We start from the raw sequence: 14,147 nt of genomic DNA, 5'->3' as shown, positions 1-14,147 counted from the left end.
TTCCCATCTCATGTACATAAATTTATTTTAGTCATGATCTGAGGGAGTAAGATCACAACTGAGTTTGAAGGGTAAGAAGGAGCCAATTATGCAAGAGGCAGCAGGAAATGTTCCCACACTGAGGGAGAGCAAGTGCAGAGGCCCCAAAGCAGCAGAGTTTGGCCTGTCTCATGAGCAGGAAAGTCTTCCTTTGACCAGTCATTTGTTAAATGCTGTCAGAGAATCATGCTCCTTCCCTCCAGGGCACCTGTCTGGTTTATAACATATCAGTATTATGGTTTGGTTCCTGTCTGCTAGTCCTAATAAATTTCAGTAAATATTGATTGATTGCCTACTGTGTGCCTGGCACTGGGGATCTAACAGTGGACAAAACACCGTCCCTTTTATGTTTGTGTATGTGTGCACAGGTGCAAGTGTTAACAGACAAATAATGAAAAAGGATCATGAAAATAGGAATAGTTTGTTACTGCTCACCAGTGTATCCCCAGAACCAGCACAGGACATGGCACATTCATGGCAAATATTCATTGAATGAATTCTGATCAGGACAGAACGAAGCATGCAAACTGTACATGTAACAGGATCCCCAAAATAACTTGGGTGTAGAAATACACATGCATATAAGACAGCTAGAAATACACAAAAGTATTCAATGGTTGTCCCTTTTGAGACAAGATAGTGAGAAGCTAGGAAAATTCCTTGGCAAGTGAAATAGGGAAACAGAGAGAGCCAAACACCAGTGGCCAAGCAATTTACAGTCAGGTGCAGACTGTCACCAGGGCAAAGGCCCCAAGTGCCTGGCATGGGGCAAAATTGGTAAAATAAGGACCTCACCCCCAGGATAACCTTTCCTCCCTGGAGATAACATCTAGGCCTCAGTTGCATTTCAGCTCCAGGCCCAGAAAAGCAGCAAAACCAGTGGAAGACGCCAGGACCAACTGCAAGGACTAAAGACCTGCTCTGTCACTGACCAATCAGCCAAGACCATGACCCTAAAAAAAGCACACCTGGAGAACTGATGAATATAGAATATACCCTCCCCTAAGATTCCCACCTGCACGAATAAGATAAAAGCCTCAAGAAAAACGACCCAGTGCACACTCTCCCTCTGCAGAGCAGCCGGCACCATTTCCTTTCCCGTCTTCTCCCCCCACTTCTTTCTTCACAGGCACATGTCTCCTAAACTCTCAGGCAATGGGCAGCTGGCAGCTTGTCCCAGGCTGATCCCCTGAACCTCTCCCAAAGGCCCCGGTTTCTGACTTCCCAGTGAGCTAAGACAGCCAAGCCTAGGCTCTCCCATTGCTTCTTCTATGCTAAGCCCTTCCTTGTGTTTCCCTGTCCTCAGCTTTAATAAATGTATCCTCACAGTCACCTGGATTTGGCATGAAATCTTTCCTACACAAGTCAAGAACCCACACACTACATCTGGCCATAGGCAGACCCACTCAGGGCCAGGCCCCTGTCTGGTGACACTTTGTGTATATTTTATACAATAAGCATGTTGTGTCTTTTTAGCATATAAAGTACTTACTCCATTCAGTGAAAAACAAAGCAAATTTATAGTGAATGGGCCTGCCTGCAGCCTTAGTTTATGACCTGTGGAGGAAAACCATATTAACATTATTTGTTGTCTGTTTCTTAGGATACTAAATGCTCAGTAGGTTTGTCTACCAATGTTTTTTAGGTTACTTCGCATGTCCTCTCAAACATGACTTAACCTAATGGAAAAAAAAAGGTCAAAAAAGCCATTTGGTAACTGAATAGGACGGACTGCATATAGTCGATGGGAATAAGAAGACCACTGGGAGGGGGGAGCGCAACAGCCTGCAAATTAATACTAATATGAATTTAGGCAAAAAGGAGCTTGTTAACTTTAAACACAAAAGCAATAGGCACTCTTCCAAAACCGCATCGCTCACTTAAAGGCTCAATATGCGCTCCACACTACCTATACTCAGCACAGCCGCCCTGGCCACTTCCGTAAAGCACAAACCCGCTAACACCCAGCCCTGGCTCCGGCACCCACTACCCAACCCAGTGGAGTACAAACACCCCACTCATCAAACCACCACCCCGCCTAGGAAACACTGCAAACACTTCCCACCATGAGGCCCTAGCAATATCCCCATGCATCTAGGCACTCAAGATAAAGCCGTCACATTGAACACCGGGTCTGCGCTTCCTATCCCGCATCGCTCGGTCCCGAAACACCTGCAAGGTTTTGCTTGGCCCAGGGCAAATACTAGCCGTGCCCAGCACACCGCAAGGCTCAGTGTCGATCACGAAACAACCTTCACCACTGGCACTTCAGAGTCCCCAATCCCATGGAATCCTGCGTAGCACAACCCGGAGGAGCTCCGGCCACGCGGTCACCCCAACTCCGCAACACCTGGGTCGACCAAGCCCTGCGTCTCCTACGTGACCCACCAAGCAAACCCCTCCCCGCCCTCGGGTCCAGTCGGTCTATTCCCAGACCTGCTGCAGTTCGACGCCGGAGGGTACCTCTCCAGGCCCTTACCGGTGGGTGTGGGTAGCAGGACCACCAGGACCACTAGGATCCCAACAAAGCTCCAACAAGAAAAGGAACTCTTGGGGCGGCGGGCAGGTATCCTTCGAGACCCGCAAGAAGCTGTCATGTTCCAGGAGTTTAGCGGGGAACCTGGGAACACACCCAAACCTCGCCAAACTTGAGACTCACAACAGCTTAAGTACCGAACCCTGGGCGTGTCCCGCCTGGGCTACGCCCGAGCGGAAGTGACGGATAACTGACATTAGGAGGGGCCAAAGGCGGGCTGCGAGGCGAGGCTGCCGAGGTTGGGGGGCGGGGGGGACGGGGCGTGGCCTGGCTCGGGACTAAACCAATCAGCCTTGCGGGAAGCTCAGGCTCCGCCCACGATCCCTGAGACTAACAACAGACCTACGCGGAAGCCCTGCAGTTTGCGGGAAGTGAGGTTTCACCCCGCGTTTCCCAAGCGGGCGGTTACCCCCCCCCCCCCCCCCCCCCCCCCCGGCTCCGGAGCTCCGGAAGGGTGGAAAGGGAGGAAGAGCTGACCCAGCCGCGTTTGCGCTACTTCCGGAGCCCTAAATAGAAGAATAAAGTTCGTCGACGTGAAAACAGAAACCCCGAAACTTGGACAGCAGTTCACATAGGGGCCAACGCCCTTCAAGTCTCCACTTTTGTCCTCGGGCCTCCAGACAGTAGTGCCAGGGCCCACGGTCAACATTTGGCATTAATCAGGCATTATTAGGGACAATACTTGAGATTTCCATGGCTGAAGGTGTGCTACTGAATCCTCTCAAGGCCAGCTGTATTTCAAAATCAGAAAGATGGTTTCACCACTGCACTACCAATCCCAAGGTAAATGACTTTGCCCCTACTCCTCTGAGAGAAACCCTGGGAAGGTAAATCAATAACCTGGCCATAAGCATATGAGGCCTTGCCCTTGAGCAACTGTTTTGTTGAAAAGGAAATATACATGAATGAAAACGGTGAGGACAAATTAATGCCAAATTCTTGGAAGCAATGAATGCCCTTGTTGGAATAGGTAGGGATTAATAATAGGGAGAATTTTTCTGAAGAAACTGCCTCTCAATGTTAAAAATATAAGAATGAGCAAGATTTATTTGTAGAATTGTGAGTAAACCTGTATGACTAATAAAAGAAAAAGGTGACCAGGATTAAAAGAACAAACAAAAAGAGTCAACATTTTCTTCCTACTAGTTGCAAAGAAGAAAAATGTCAAACAACGTGAGTAAATATTGGGAGGACCAGCAGCCACAAGTTTAGTTTTTAACATAACTTTGTCAAGTGTTTTTGATGTTTTTAAATGCACATGACTTTTAAAGCAAGGGTTCCACTTAGAATTCATCCCACAGAGATCATCAGACCTGTGAGCAAAGATGTGTAATTCTGGAAAAAAAATATAAGATCTTAAGTGTCTAGCAAAAGTATAAGAAATTTTTGCTAGGTGACTAATGGGATAGAATTCTATGCAGTAAGCAATGTAAAAAAATATTGATATGAGAAACTATGCTCCATTCATAAGTGAAAAGAGCAGATTCCAAATCAGCACTTTTGACATTTCTTTTATAAAACAAAAGTACTTTATTGATACACATAAGGGGAGATTAGTTGGAAATATACCAAAATAACTAATAGTTCATAGGATTATGCATGTTTCATTTTTTGTGCTTTTCACTTTTCTATATTGACCACATTACATGTGAAATCAGGTAAAGAAAACATTTTAATAACCCAACTTTTATGTCAATGTCTACTTTATTCATAGAATGGTGATAGAAACTATCACAAAGGGTAAGGAATGAGAGGATGGTGAGGAAATGGAAGGTCTCAGTACAAATTTCAAATGCATTTTCTGGGATTACAGAACTTTATATATATTTAAACAATTCTGCATCTGAAATGTTCTGAAGACTTTCAGAGTTCAACAAATCATGGAATTTCCCCTTCCTCCCAGACCAACACAATGTTTGGATTTTCACCTGAGCAAAATGACAGTAAGTGGGGTTGTATAAAATAAAGACCTTAGAATCTTGGATTATTAAATCCAGACACTCCATGATGACACTTACTTGGAGGAAGTATAATTAAGGTAATAAATAGGGAACTCAATAAAGTGGAATTATCGTTTTTCTTAATAATCACAGGTGTAAAAGTGTGATGTAACAGAAATGTTCTGTTGTGGCAGGGGGAGGGTGTGCTCCACCCGCAGAGCCCCATCTGCTGCGGTGGATGCGAATGAGTCTACCAAGGCATGATCTGCTTGGGTAGGAAAGGCTGACCAGGCTCTCAGAGGAGAAAGGCATCAAGCCCCTCTCTCAGTGGGCTTTTATTGAGTTTCTCTTGCATAGGGATGCATATCAAAGAAAGGAGGTATGGTTTACAGATAACATTTCTGGGATCATGGGGGTCCTTTTGAGTTAGGGTCTGGTAGATTAGGATGATGCCAATCGGCTGTAAAACCTTGGGAAACAAACTTATTCTGTGCTTAGACCCTTAACATTTAAATTGAGGACATTCTTAGCACAGCAGGTTTCATGGGACTTCATGCATTCTTTCTTAGGCCTGATCGCCCCTGCTGGAAACTGCCAGTTCGGGCACAGGGCTGCGTACTCCTTCATCATTGTTCCAGGCCGGAATCAGGTGGGGGAAGCAAGGCAGCCAAGAGATTAGGAGACTTTACAGATAGAGTGAGGACTCAGGCTATGATAAAGCTGAGGAGTGAGGGTCTTTTGTCTCTTCCCCATAATCTTTTAAGCCCTTTCCTGATGGTCCCTTCATGACCATGCTTGTCTTAGGTTGTTCCTTTCTTGAGGAATCTTACTGTCACTGACTATCCAGCCATCTTCCAGGGGCCAAGCAGGGTGAAGTAAAGGGGGCAGAGGCTGTGCCCCTGCTGGGAGGATAAGTTTTGTCTCCTAGTGGCTTATGGTCCCAAGGTCCCCTAGCCATGGGGCCTTTTCCCCTGTCGGTGGGGTTACAGCTTCTGAAATCAGGCAGGATGGTTCCCAACATTCTGTGGCTCAATGTTGGCACTTATTTGTGAAAACAGAGAATCTATTCTACACAAACATCTGTACATGGTGTTATATGTTAATTGTAGCTCAGTAAAGCAGGAAAAAAATTTTCTCATCTATTTGTAGGCTTGGAAGTAAGTGTCGTCTTTTTTTTTTCCCATGAGAAAATCTAACAGGGAAAAAATATGCTAATGTTTGGTTTTCTAGTTACAGGTATTAGATTAGATCCAGTGATTGGGGTTTTATGCAAACTTCCTTCCAATCAGTGAAATTTCTATCCCTGGGAATCATCAAACCATTCTTAATATAATTGATGGTATTCTTGTTGATTTCTTTAACTTATTTTGAGTTGACTCAACTGAGGCTCCATATGATATGTTTTGAACCTTGTTCCATATTTTGCTGGACAAGCTTCATGAGGGAGGGATGGTTTTCATGCTTTTTCTCCACTGCTCAGACACTTCTAGGCCTATAATAGGTGTATAGTAAATGTGTATAAATTAATAAATTAAATAAATAGGTGTTGTTGTCAAGTGATTTAACATGTTTCTGCCTATACTTCATGTGCATGGATTTACCAAATGCTGGGAAAGGTCTGAGAAATTTTAATTGCAATAATAATTAGACACTAAGAACAAAGCTGGATTTGTCTCTAAATGGGATGAACTACAACTAACTGCACAGAAAACCCTCATAAATCAGGCAAGTAAGCCAGCCCTTGAGAGGCAGCTAATGTCTATACTTTATTTTTGAGATCACCTTAGTTACTGAGTTCACAGAAGGGTATTAACAGTGAACTTTCTCAAGTTTAACAGGAATAGAACTCAACAGAGTCAAGACTCTGAGTGAAGTAAGGGAGTAAACACTAGTGGTTCCTCCAGTTTTTCCTAAAGATGTTGTCAAACTGCCAAAAGAAAATGAGGAGAGAATGGAAAATACGCATGTTTGAAGACCAGGTTTTGAGCTGTCTGGTAGATCTTCTTTAAGGCTTTATGAACTCAGGTAAGTGTGTGCGGATGCCATTAAACAGAGGCCAACTGCTTTAAAATAAAACAATGTTAGATGATTCTTTGCCTCCTAAATTGGTATATTTACATTACACTTTTCAGAGGTGAGGGTAGCAGCATGAATGGACCCGAGAGACCTCAAAGAAGGCCTTCCACTGCCCTGGTGAATTACAGCTTCAGTGTTTGTGAAAACCTGAAAGAGGATGGCTAGACAGAAGATACACTATCCTTTTTGATGTTGGCCCTGGAAGCCATGCCTCCTCTGTGTGCACCTGGTAAGCACCTGGTAAGCACCTGCCAGCCAATAGCTGTTACCAACAAGAGCGTTACTATGGCATGCCACACCAAAGCAGGTATTCTGAAACCAATCAAATACAGGAAGGAGAGGATTTCTCAGAAGGAATGTATTTTCTTTTAGTGTCCTGTTGGCTTTCAATGGCTTTAAAAAGTATATATATTACAAAGCATATTCCATTTTGGCAGGAAAAGAAAACTCCAAAAGTTTCTTATGCTCTGTAACTGTAACACTTGCAAAATTTCACACAGGACTGTAAAAGCAGACAAGTCGTAACCAAAGCAACCGCCAGTTACTCAAGGTCGTACACAGACTCCCATGATAAGCTCCTGTGCTCTGTAGCTCCTGCAAATTCCTCCTGCGTTTTCCCTTTGTCTCCCATATAAGGTAGCTGGACCTAACTTCTGCATTCAGCTTCTGTAACCTTGCTTCGCCACGTAGGTAGGGAGCCCGGGACTATTTAAACCCCGGGAGAGTAAGGATCGGTGCTCAGAGGATTTGGATGTTAACCACCCCCTCTGGGCCCCCGGGTAATAAAGTTTGTGCTTCGTTATCTCCCCGCGTGTGGGTGGATTTTCCACAACACCATAAGTAGATTTGCAAAGACAAAACCTTTTATTCCTTCTCATTATAATGGTACGTATACAATATTTCATTTAAGCTTCCTAGAATGTGAAGCTTAAATGAAACTAACTTACATATCACAAGTGTACAAAAAGGTGAACAAAACAGAATACTAGCTCTAGAAATAGCTTCAGACAGCAATTTGTCCAGCTTCTGCTGTTCAGATAAAAAAATGTAAGGCCAGAGGTTAACAGAACTGCTCAATGACATAAGCTAAGTTAGGCAATATGGTATTTTACGCATAGTTGGTGTATGCAGTATTTCCCATCGATGACTGATATAATTGGAATGAAATCTCATTGATTTCTTGCAGTTAAAAAGTCATAGACGACTGACTTCCGACAAGATGGAGGAATAGGTGGTCGCACCGTACCTCCTCGTACAACCAAGATTAGAAAACCAATAATTTACAACAATAATTTACTATCAGAATAACACCCAGATCCGGCAGAGGATTTATCTGAATGGAAGTCGGGCAGCCAAGAAGTTGAAGTAGACGCGTTCATCTGGACTGGTAGGAGAAGACAGCCGGGTGGGCGCGGGGCTGGCTCGGGTCAGCGGCGCGCGGAGGTCGGGGGAAGGTTTGGCGCGAAATCGGCGCAAAAGCCATCGGGCGCGTAAGAAGGCAGCGGTGATCCCTGAGTATGCAAGCTGCGGCTGGCAGACCCAGAGGGGCAGCGATTGTGGACCAGGGCAGAACTCGCGGCCCGGAAGCCCAGACAAGGGTCTGAGTCCAGGGGAACGGAACTACCGCCATTGTTTTCACCCGCCCCACCCCCACATATAACGTTACAATCTAGCGACCGGGGTGCCCAGCCCCGGTGAGCACCTAAGGCTCCGCCCCCCACCGTAACAAGAGCAACCAGACCAGAAAAAAAAAAAAAAAGGAGAGACAGGGCGAAAAAAAAACCATGTTTTCAACAGAGCAAATCAGTCCCCCAGGACTCATCCTTTTGAGCGACCAAGAATTAGCCAATCTATCAGATGCGCAGTTCAAAACACTGGTGATCAGAAAGCTCACGGAACTGGTGGATTTTGGACGAAATTTAGATGAAAGAATGCAGAGTACCATAAAACAGATGCAGGAAGACATGCGGAGGAGAGCCAATAGTGAAAGGAAGGAATATGAGTCTCAAAACAATACAGTGGACCAGAAGGAAGATAGAATCAACCAAGCAGGAAAGCATGATGAAATAAGAATTCAAAAAATTGAGGAAAAGATTAAGAGCATCCAAGACACCTTTAAACGTTCTGATATCCGAATTATAGGGGTACCAGAAGGAGAAGAGGAAGAGCAACGAGGTGAAAAGTTATTTGAACAAATAATAAAGGAGAACTTCCCCAATCTGGCAAAGGGAACAGTCTTCCAAGAAATCCAAGAAGCTCAGAGAGCCCCAAAGAAGTTGTACGCCAGAAGAAACACACCAAGGCACATCATAATTACATTAGCCAAGGTAAAAACGAAGGAGAGAATCCTAGAAGCAGCAAGAGGTAAGGGGACAGTAACCTACAAAGGAGTTCCCATCAGGCTGTCAGCTGATTTCTCCAAAGAGACCTTACAGGCAAGAAGGGGCTGGAAAGAAATATTCCAAGTCATGAAAGACAAGGACCTACATCCCAGATTGCTCTATCCAGCAAAGCTCTCATTTAGAATGGAAGGGCAGATAAAGTGCTTCTCAGATAAGGTCAAGTTAAAGGAGTTCATCATCACCAAGCCCTTATTTTATGAAATGCTAAAGGGACTTATCTAAGAAAAGAAGATAAAGAAAAGACATGTATAATAAAAGGACAGCAAACTCACAAATATCAACAACCACACCTAAAGCAAAACCAAAAGAAACTAAGTAAACAATTAGAACAGGAACAGAACCACAGAAATGGAGGGCACATGGAGGGTTAGCAGCAGGAGGGTGGGAGGAGGAGAGAGGGGGAAAAGGTATAGAGAATAAGTAGCATAGAATGTAGGTTGAAAATAGATAGGGGGAGGGCAAGAATAGTACGGGAAATGTAGAAACTAAAGAACTCATAAATATGACACATGGACATGAACTAAAGGGGGAAATGTGGGTGGGAGGGGGTACAGGGTGGAGGGGAGAGAAGGGGGGAAATGGGACAACTATAATAGCATAATCAATAAAATATATTAAAAAAAAAGTCATAGACATCAGATATTTGTTAATCACACTGCTCACTGACTTAATTCCAGGGGAAAAACATGAATTTTTTTTTCTCAATATGGAGAATTTCAATTCCAAAAAAGGCCAGTTACTAAACAGTTAATTTCTAGTTTTTAAAAAGTTTGTTCTTCAGTAACCCAAGAAAAAATAGAGATTTCCTAAAGTTCCAACTAAGCAAAACCATTGAGCATGTTTTCATATATTTGTGGGCTACTCATATTTCTTTTTTTGGTGATTTGGTTGTATGTCCTTTGTTTTGAGGGAAGTGAGGGAGAATTGGTCCTTTAATTTTTGAAACCTTTGTCTGTGATACAAGTTGCATATTTTTCCCTCCCAGTTTGTCAATTGACTTGACTTATGCTCCTTTTTTTCTATCTTGCATGATTTTAAATTGAAATTTAAGTTGGCATCCAGCTCACTATTTATTTTTCTCAAGGCAAGTGCGACAGAACATACTTGTAAGCAACTATTTAAACCAGAATTGCACAGAAGTTAGCAGTAGTTACATGCAAATCTATTTTTAAATATTCAGAGAGATTCTGATATTTTCTAGAGGTAATCAATGTGCCCCATAATATCACACCAAATGAATTTCTGATCTATAAGGATGTGGATTTTTTAGAGACTCTAGGGCTACTTATTGAGAATGTGTCAATACATGTGTATTAACTTGATAAGTTCCTAAAATACGTGCTTTCTTAGTTAATTTAGCAATTCTGAATTCATTTAAAAGTAAGCTAGTTATTTTATAATAAAATTATCCTTTTCTTTGAAATTTAGTGTGATTTGTATAAATTACAAAGTACAAGTTGTTTTTGAAATACAGCTTAGGATATATCCAAAGCTTAGTTTTTCCAGATATTTCTTTTAAATAATCTTGACCCATTTCTCCCTCTTTTAATGCCCTCTTAAGAAACAGAAATTACTTTTTTTTTGAGAAAGTGAAAACAAATATGGCATACGTTTTACTCCAATCTGTCTAAAAGGAGTGGATTTTGCACTATAAAAGAAAAAGAAGACATTTAGGAAAGACACATGTATATAAAAAATAAACAAACAAAACAGAAACAGAGTTATAAAGGGAACAGATTGAGAATTGGCAGAGGGAAGGGGACTGGGGGCCTGGGTGAAAAAAGGTGGAAGGATTGAGAAGTACAGATTGGTCGTTATTGAATAGTCACAGAGACTTACATTACAGCATGAGGAGTATCGTCCATGGTATCATATAACTATGTATGTGGTCAGGTGGGTACTTGAAATATCGGGGGGGACCACTCTATAAAGTACGTGATTGTCTAACCACTATGCTGTATATCTGAAGTGAATACAGAATAATATTGAATGGAAATTATAATTGAAAAATTAAAAAAAGACCACACACATATAAAAAGATTAGCAAAAGGTGAGTTAAAATGTTAGAAGTAGTATAGTACTGGGTAGTGTATTTAAATGTCACTTGTTTTTTACATATTCCTCCTGTATTTTCCAAATTCTTAATGAACTTGTTCCATATTATAAACATTTGAAGAAAAGAAAAATGGCAAACTTGTAAACAGAAATCCTAGGCAACACCCTTTCCCATTGAGTAATTGAGAGTACGTATTTATCCTAAGTGCAGTCTTTCCTCCGACCAGACAGTGTGTGCTTTCAGCACAAAGAAGGAAGATGGAGTGATAGTGTCCAAACTTAGGGGATGGAGCTTCCTGAGCTATCAGGAGCGCTTCAGCATCTTCAAGTGCACATGTCTGCATCTCTGTGAAATCACTTCAACAGGTTTATGAGTCTTGGATCTTTTTCTGTTCTGAAGTGAATTGGCTCCTTTCCAACAATCATTTTAATTTGAGGAGTTCTCTAGCTTTAAGTTGCTTTGTCAAGGAAGGACACTGAAATAACAGGAATTTTTTTACTTAGATGGCAACGGTGTATGTTCATATACAGTTTTAATGATGAGGAAAATGGTTTTCATTTGGTGAAAGAGAAACAAGATTCAATATTATACAGTCAACATAACCTTAAGGTTTAACCCTGTAAATGGAAAATAATATACAATGAAGCTTAAGGAATACTAACCACTGTGGAGGAGGCTATTGCAGGTAATTTTTATGTTTTTTATTTTTCATTTTTCAATAATAAGCACAAATTACTTCTAAAGAAAATAGTTTATTTAAAATTGAAATACACAGGAAGTGCTGTGAGTTCCAAAGAGAGACACTTTGGACTGGCGTTATTTGGGAGAGCTTCTTGGGTGAGTGAATCCTGAACTCGGTTAATGTAACTGAGATTGTAAAAAAGGTGGAAACATGCTTTAGGTAGGTAACCTGGTGGGAATAAGATGAAACAAAATTCTATTTTAAGCAGTCTTCTGGAATATTTTTAAATAAAATTTTATAAAGACAAACATTGCCTTCACAGTCTGATTATTTAGTCTGTTTATGTTTGGTGGCAGCCTGGCTGCTATAAATAATTTTTGTACAACTTTTCTATCAAAGTACTCTAATAATAGAGAAAAACAAATACATCACTCCAAGAGCCTGGGAAGCAAGCCTTGGAGGCTAACCTTAAGCATCCCAGAAAACAAAACATTCTGTGACTTACTTTATCTTAAAATCTCCTGCATTATTTGCCTTCTGATCCCTTATAATGTATTTGTGTTAATATAGAAATACTGCTATTTTCCTTCCAACTATTGGAAAACATTAAAAAAAATTTTCCTAGGCGACCATGCCATTTTCACTCATGACTTCATTATCTCCTTGCTATACTGGCCACATATTCCCCAGGCATATGTAAATGCCCATTTGAGAAGGATCCCAGTAAATGATCATTAAATCCTCAAAAAGTTAATTACTAAGTCTGAATTTTTAAAAAGCCAATTTGTTTGCTTCCATAAAGAGTCATGAAAAACAATCTCATGGACAAAAGCAAAGTGAATATAAACCAAATCATTTAAATTTTTTTGGTTGGTTTGTTTAGAACAATGTGAATGACCTGTACCTTAGTTACCTATAAATGCCTCTCCCACCCCCTTACCTTTTCCTGTGGACACTTCCACTGTCTTCTGTTCAGTTAAGGATTTCTGACCTGTGGATAAATATGCCAGGTTTGTTTACATGCCAGGTTTAGATTAGTGCATATTGACATGAAAAGAGGTAGGACAGAAAGAAAGGAAATGCACTAAAAGAAAATGTGTTTTTGTTTGTTTGTTTTTATTCTGCTTTCTACAGGAGTGGCCTAATCTAGGGCTTTTGGTGCTATTGTTTCTGAAAATGCCCTGGGGATCTTATGGATAGAAAATGGTAGGACTCCACGGCAAAGCCAGAGTATGGAAGGGCCAAATGAATTGCTCTATATAATTAATAAAAGTGGAAATATTTTGGTTGTGTGTGCTGTGCAGTCTCCGGATCTCTGGCTTCTATTCAGCTCTCCTGTTGTAGTGTGAAACCAGCCATAGACAACAGGTAAATGAAAGGGTGTGGCTCTGTTCCAGTAAAACTTGATTTACAAAAACGGTTACTTTTTCGTTCAGTAATTTCTAATATTCACTTGTATGTTGTGCTCCACTTTGGGTTGTAGTGTCGTTTCCCATCACACCTTTAGCAAGCAGCTGGGGATTTACTACATAATAGCTTGGGGTAGGGCTACTTGAGTGAGTGGAATGAAGGGATAAGACATGGTAACAAGCTCAAGAGAAGGAGGACAGAAAGGAGAGAGCCTTCCTAGGAATTCAGGTGAGGGACAGAGGCCTGTGAAAGTGGGAAAGCAAGGGAAGAGGTGAAGAGAAAGTCTCCATGGGATCCTCAAGAGATCCAGCACATTTAAGGGAAGCTGGGGGAGTTGGAGGCACACCCAAGTGGCAAATGCTTGGGTTCCACAAGGAAAAGTAAAGCTTTCTACTTCTCAAAGGTTTGTGGCATAAATGAGCAAAACTACAGGAATGCTTTGAAAACCAGTGCCCATGCACAGCACTGACAAAGTCCTCATTGCAGATCACAGAGACAACAGTTACCCAAGAAAAGCAACAAAAACAGTGGCATTTCCAGCTCCCGAATACTTTCAAATGCCTTTGGTATCAGTGACCTATCTGGTGCAACATTATATTTAAATCCTGCTTCCATTTTCCATATTTGAGTTGTTGAAAACATTTTGAGTTAATTTGAATATTAGGTACCTGCTGTGTTCCTGATTTGTTTGCAGACTTTGTACATGATCACAGCTGCCTTCTTGGGGATGTAAATGGCTATTCACTTCTTTGGGTTTTTCATGTCTATCACTGCTAATTGGCAGGAGAAAAAAGATAGAAAAAATAATTATGTGCATTTTGGTTTTGAAAAAATTAGCCAGTAGTTTGTATTTTGAAATTTAGGGCACAATTTACTTCATGTTTTTGAAATACTTGTAAGAAGCCCTGGCTGGCGTGGCTCAGTGGATTGAGCGTGGGCTGCGAACCAGGAAATACTTGTAAGATATCTCAAAATAAAAAGAATCAAATTCCACTTTTCAAAATTA

The 14,147-nt window shown here is 41.6% G+C and overlaps 1 protein-coding gene across 5 annotated transcripts in view; it reads right to left on the bottom strand.

The window, feature by feature from the left end:
* Window positions 1-2,751, bottom strand: part of LOC114512023 (membrane cofactor protein-like) — a 38,187-nt gene extending 35,436 nt beyond the window's left edge. For 2 of the 5 annotated variants that reach the window (XM_036015734.1, XM_036015735.1), the window contains exon 1: window positions 2,519-2,735. In XM_036015734.1, the coding sequence (XP_035871627.1) occupies window positions 2,519-2,636 (118 nt within the window). In that variant the 5' untranslated portion in view covers window positions 2,637-2,735. Of the gene's footprint in view, window positions 1-2,518 lie in introns of all 5 variants that reach the window. The other 3 variants (XM_028530913.2, XM_028530912.2, XM_036015736.1) reach the window with 3 other exon arrangements.
* Between the last annotated feature and the right edge of the window lie 11,396 nt (window positions 2,752-14,147).

This window comes from Phyllostomus discolor, chromosome 14 (assembly GCF_004126475.2).
Source record: "Phyllostomus discolor isolate MPI-MPIP mPhyDis1 chromosome 14, mPhyDis1.pri.v3, whole genome shotgun sequence".
Taxonomy (NCBI): domain Eukaryota; kingdom Metazoa; phylum Chordata; class Mammalia; order Chiroptera; family Phyllostomidae; genus Phyllostomus; species Phyllostomus discolor.
The sequence above is the reverse complement of the archived record's forward strand: the minus strand, read 5'-3'. Positions and strand labels throughout refer to the sequence as shown.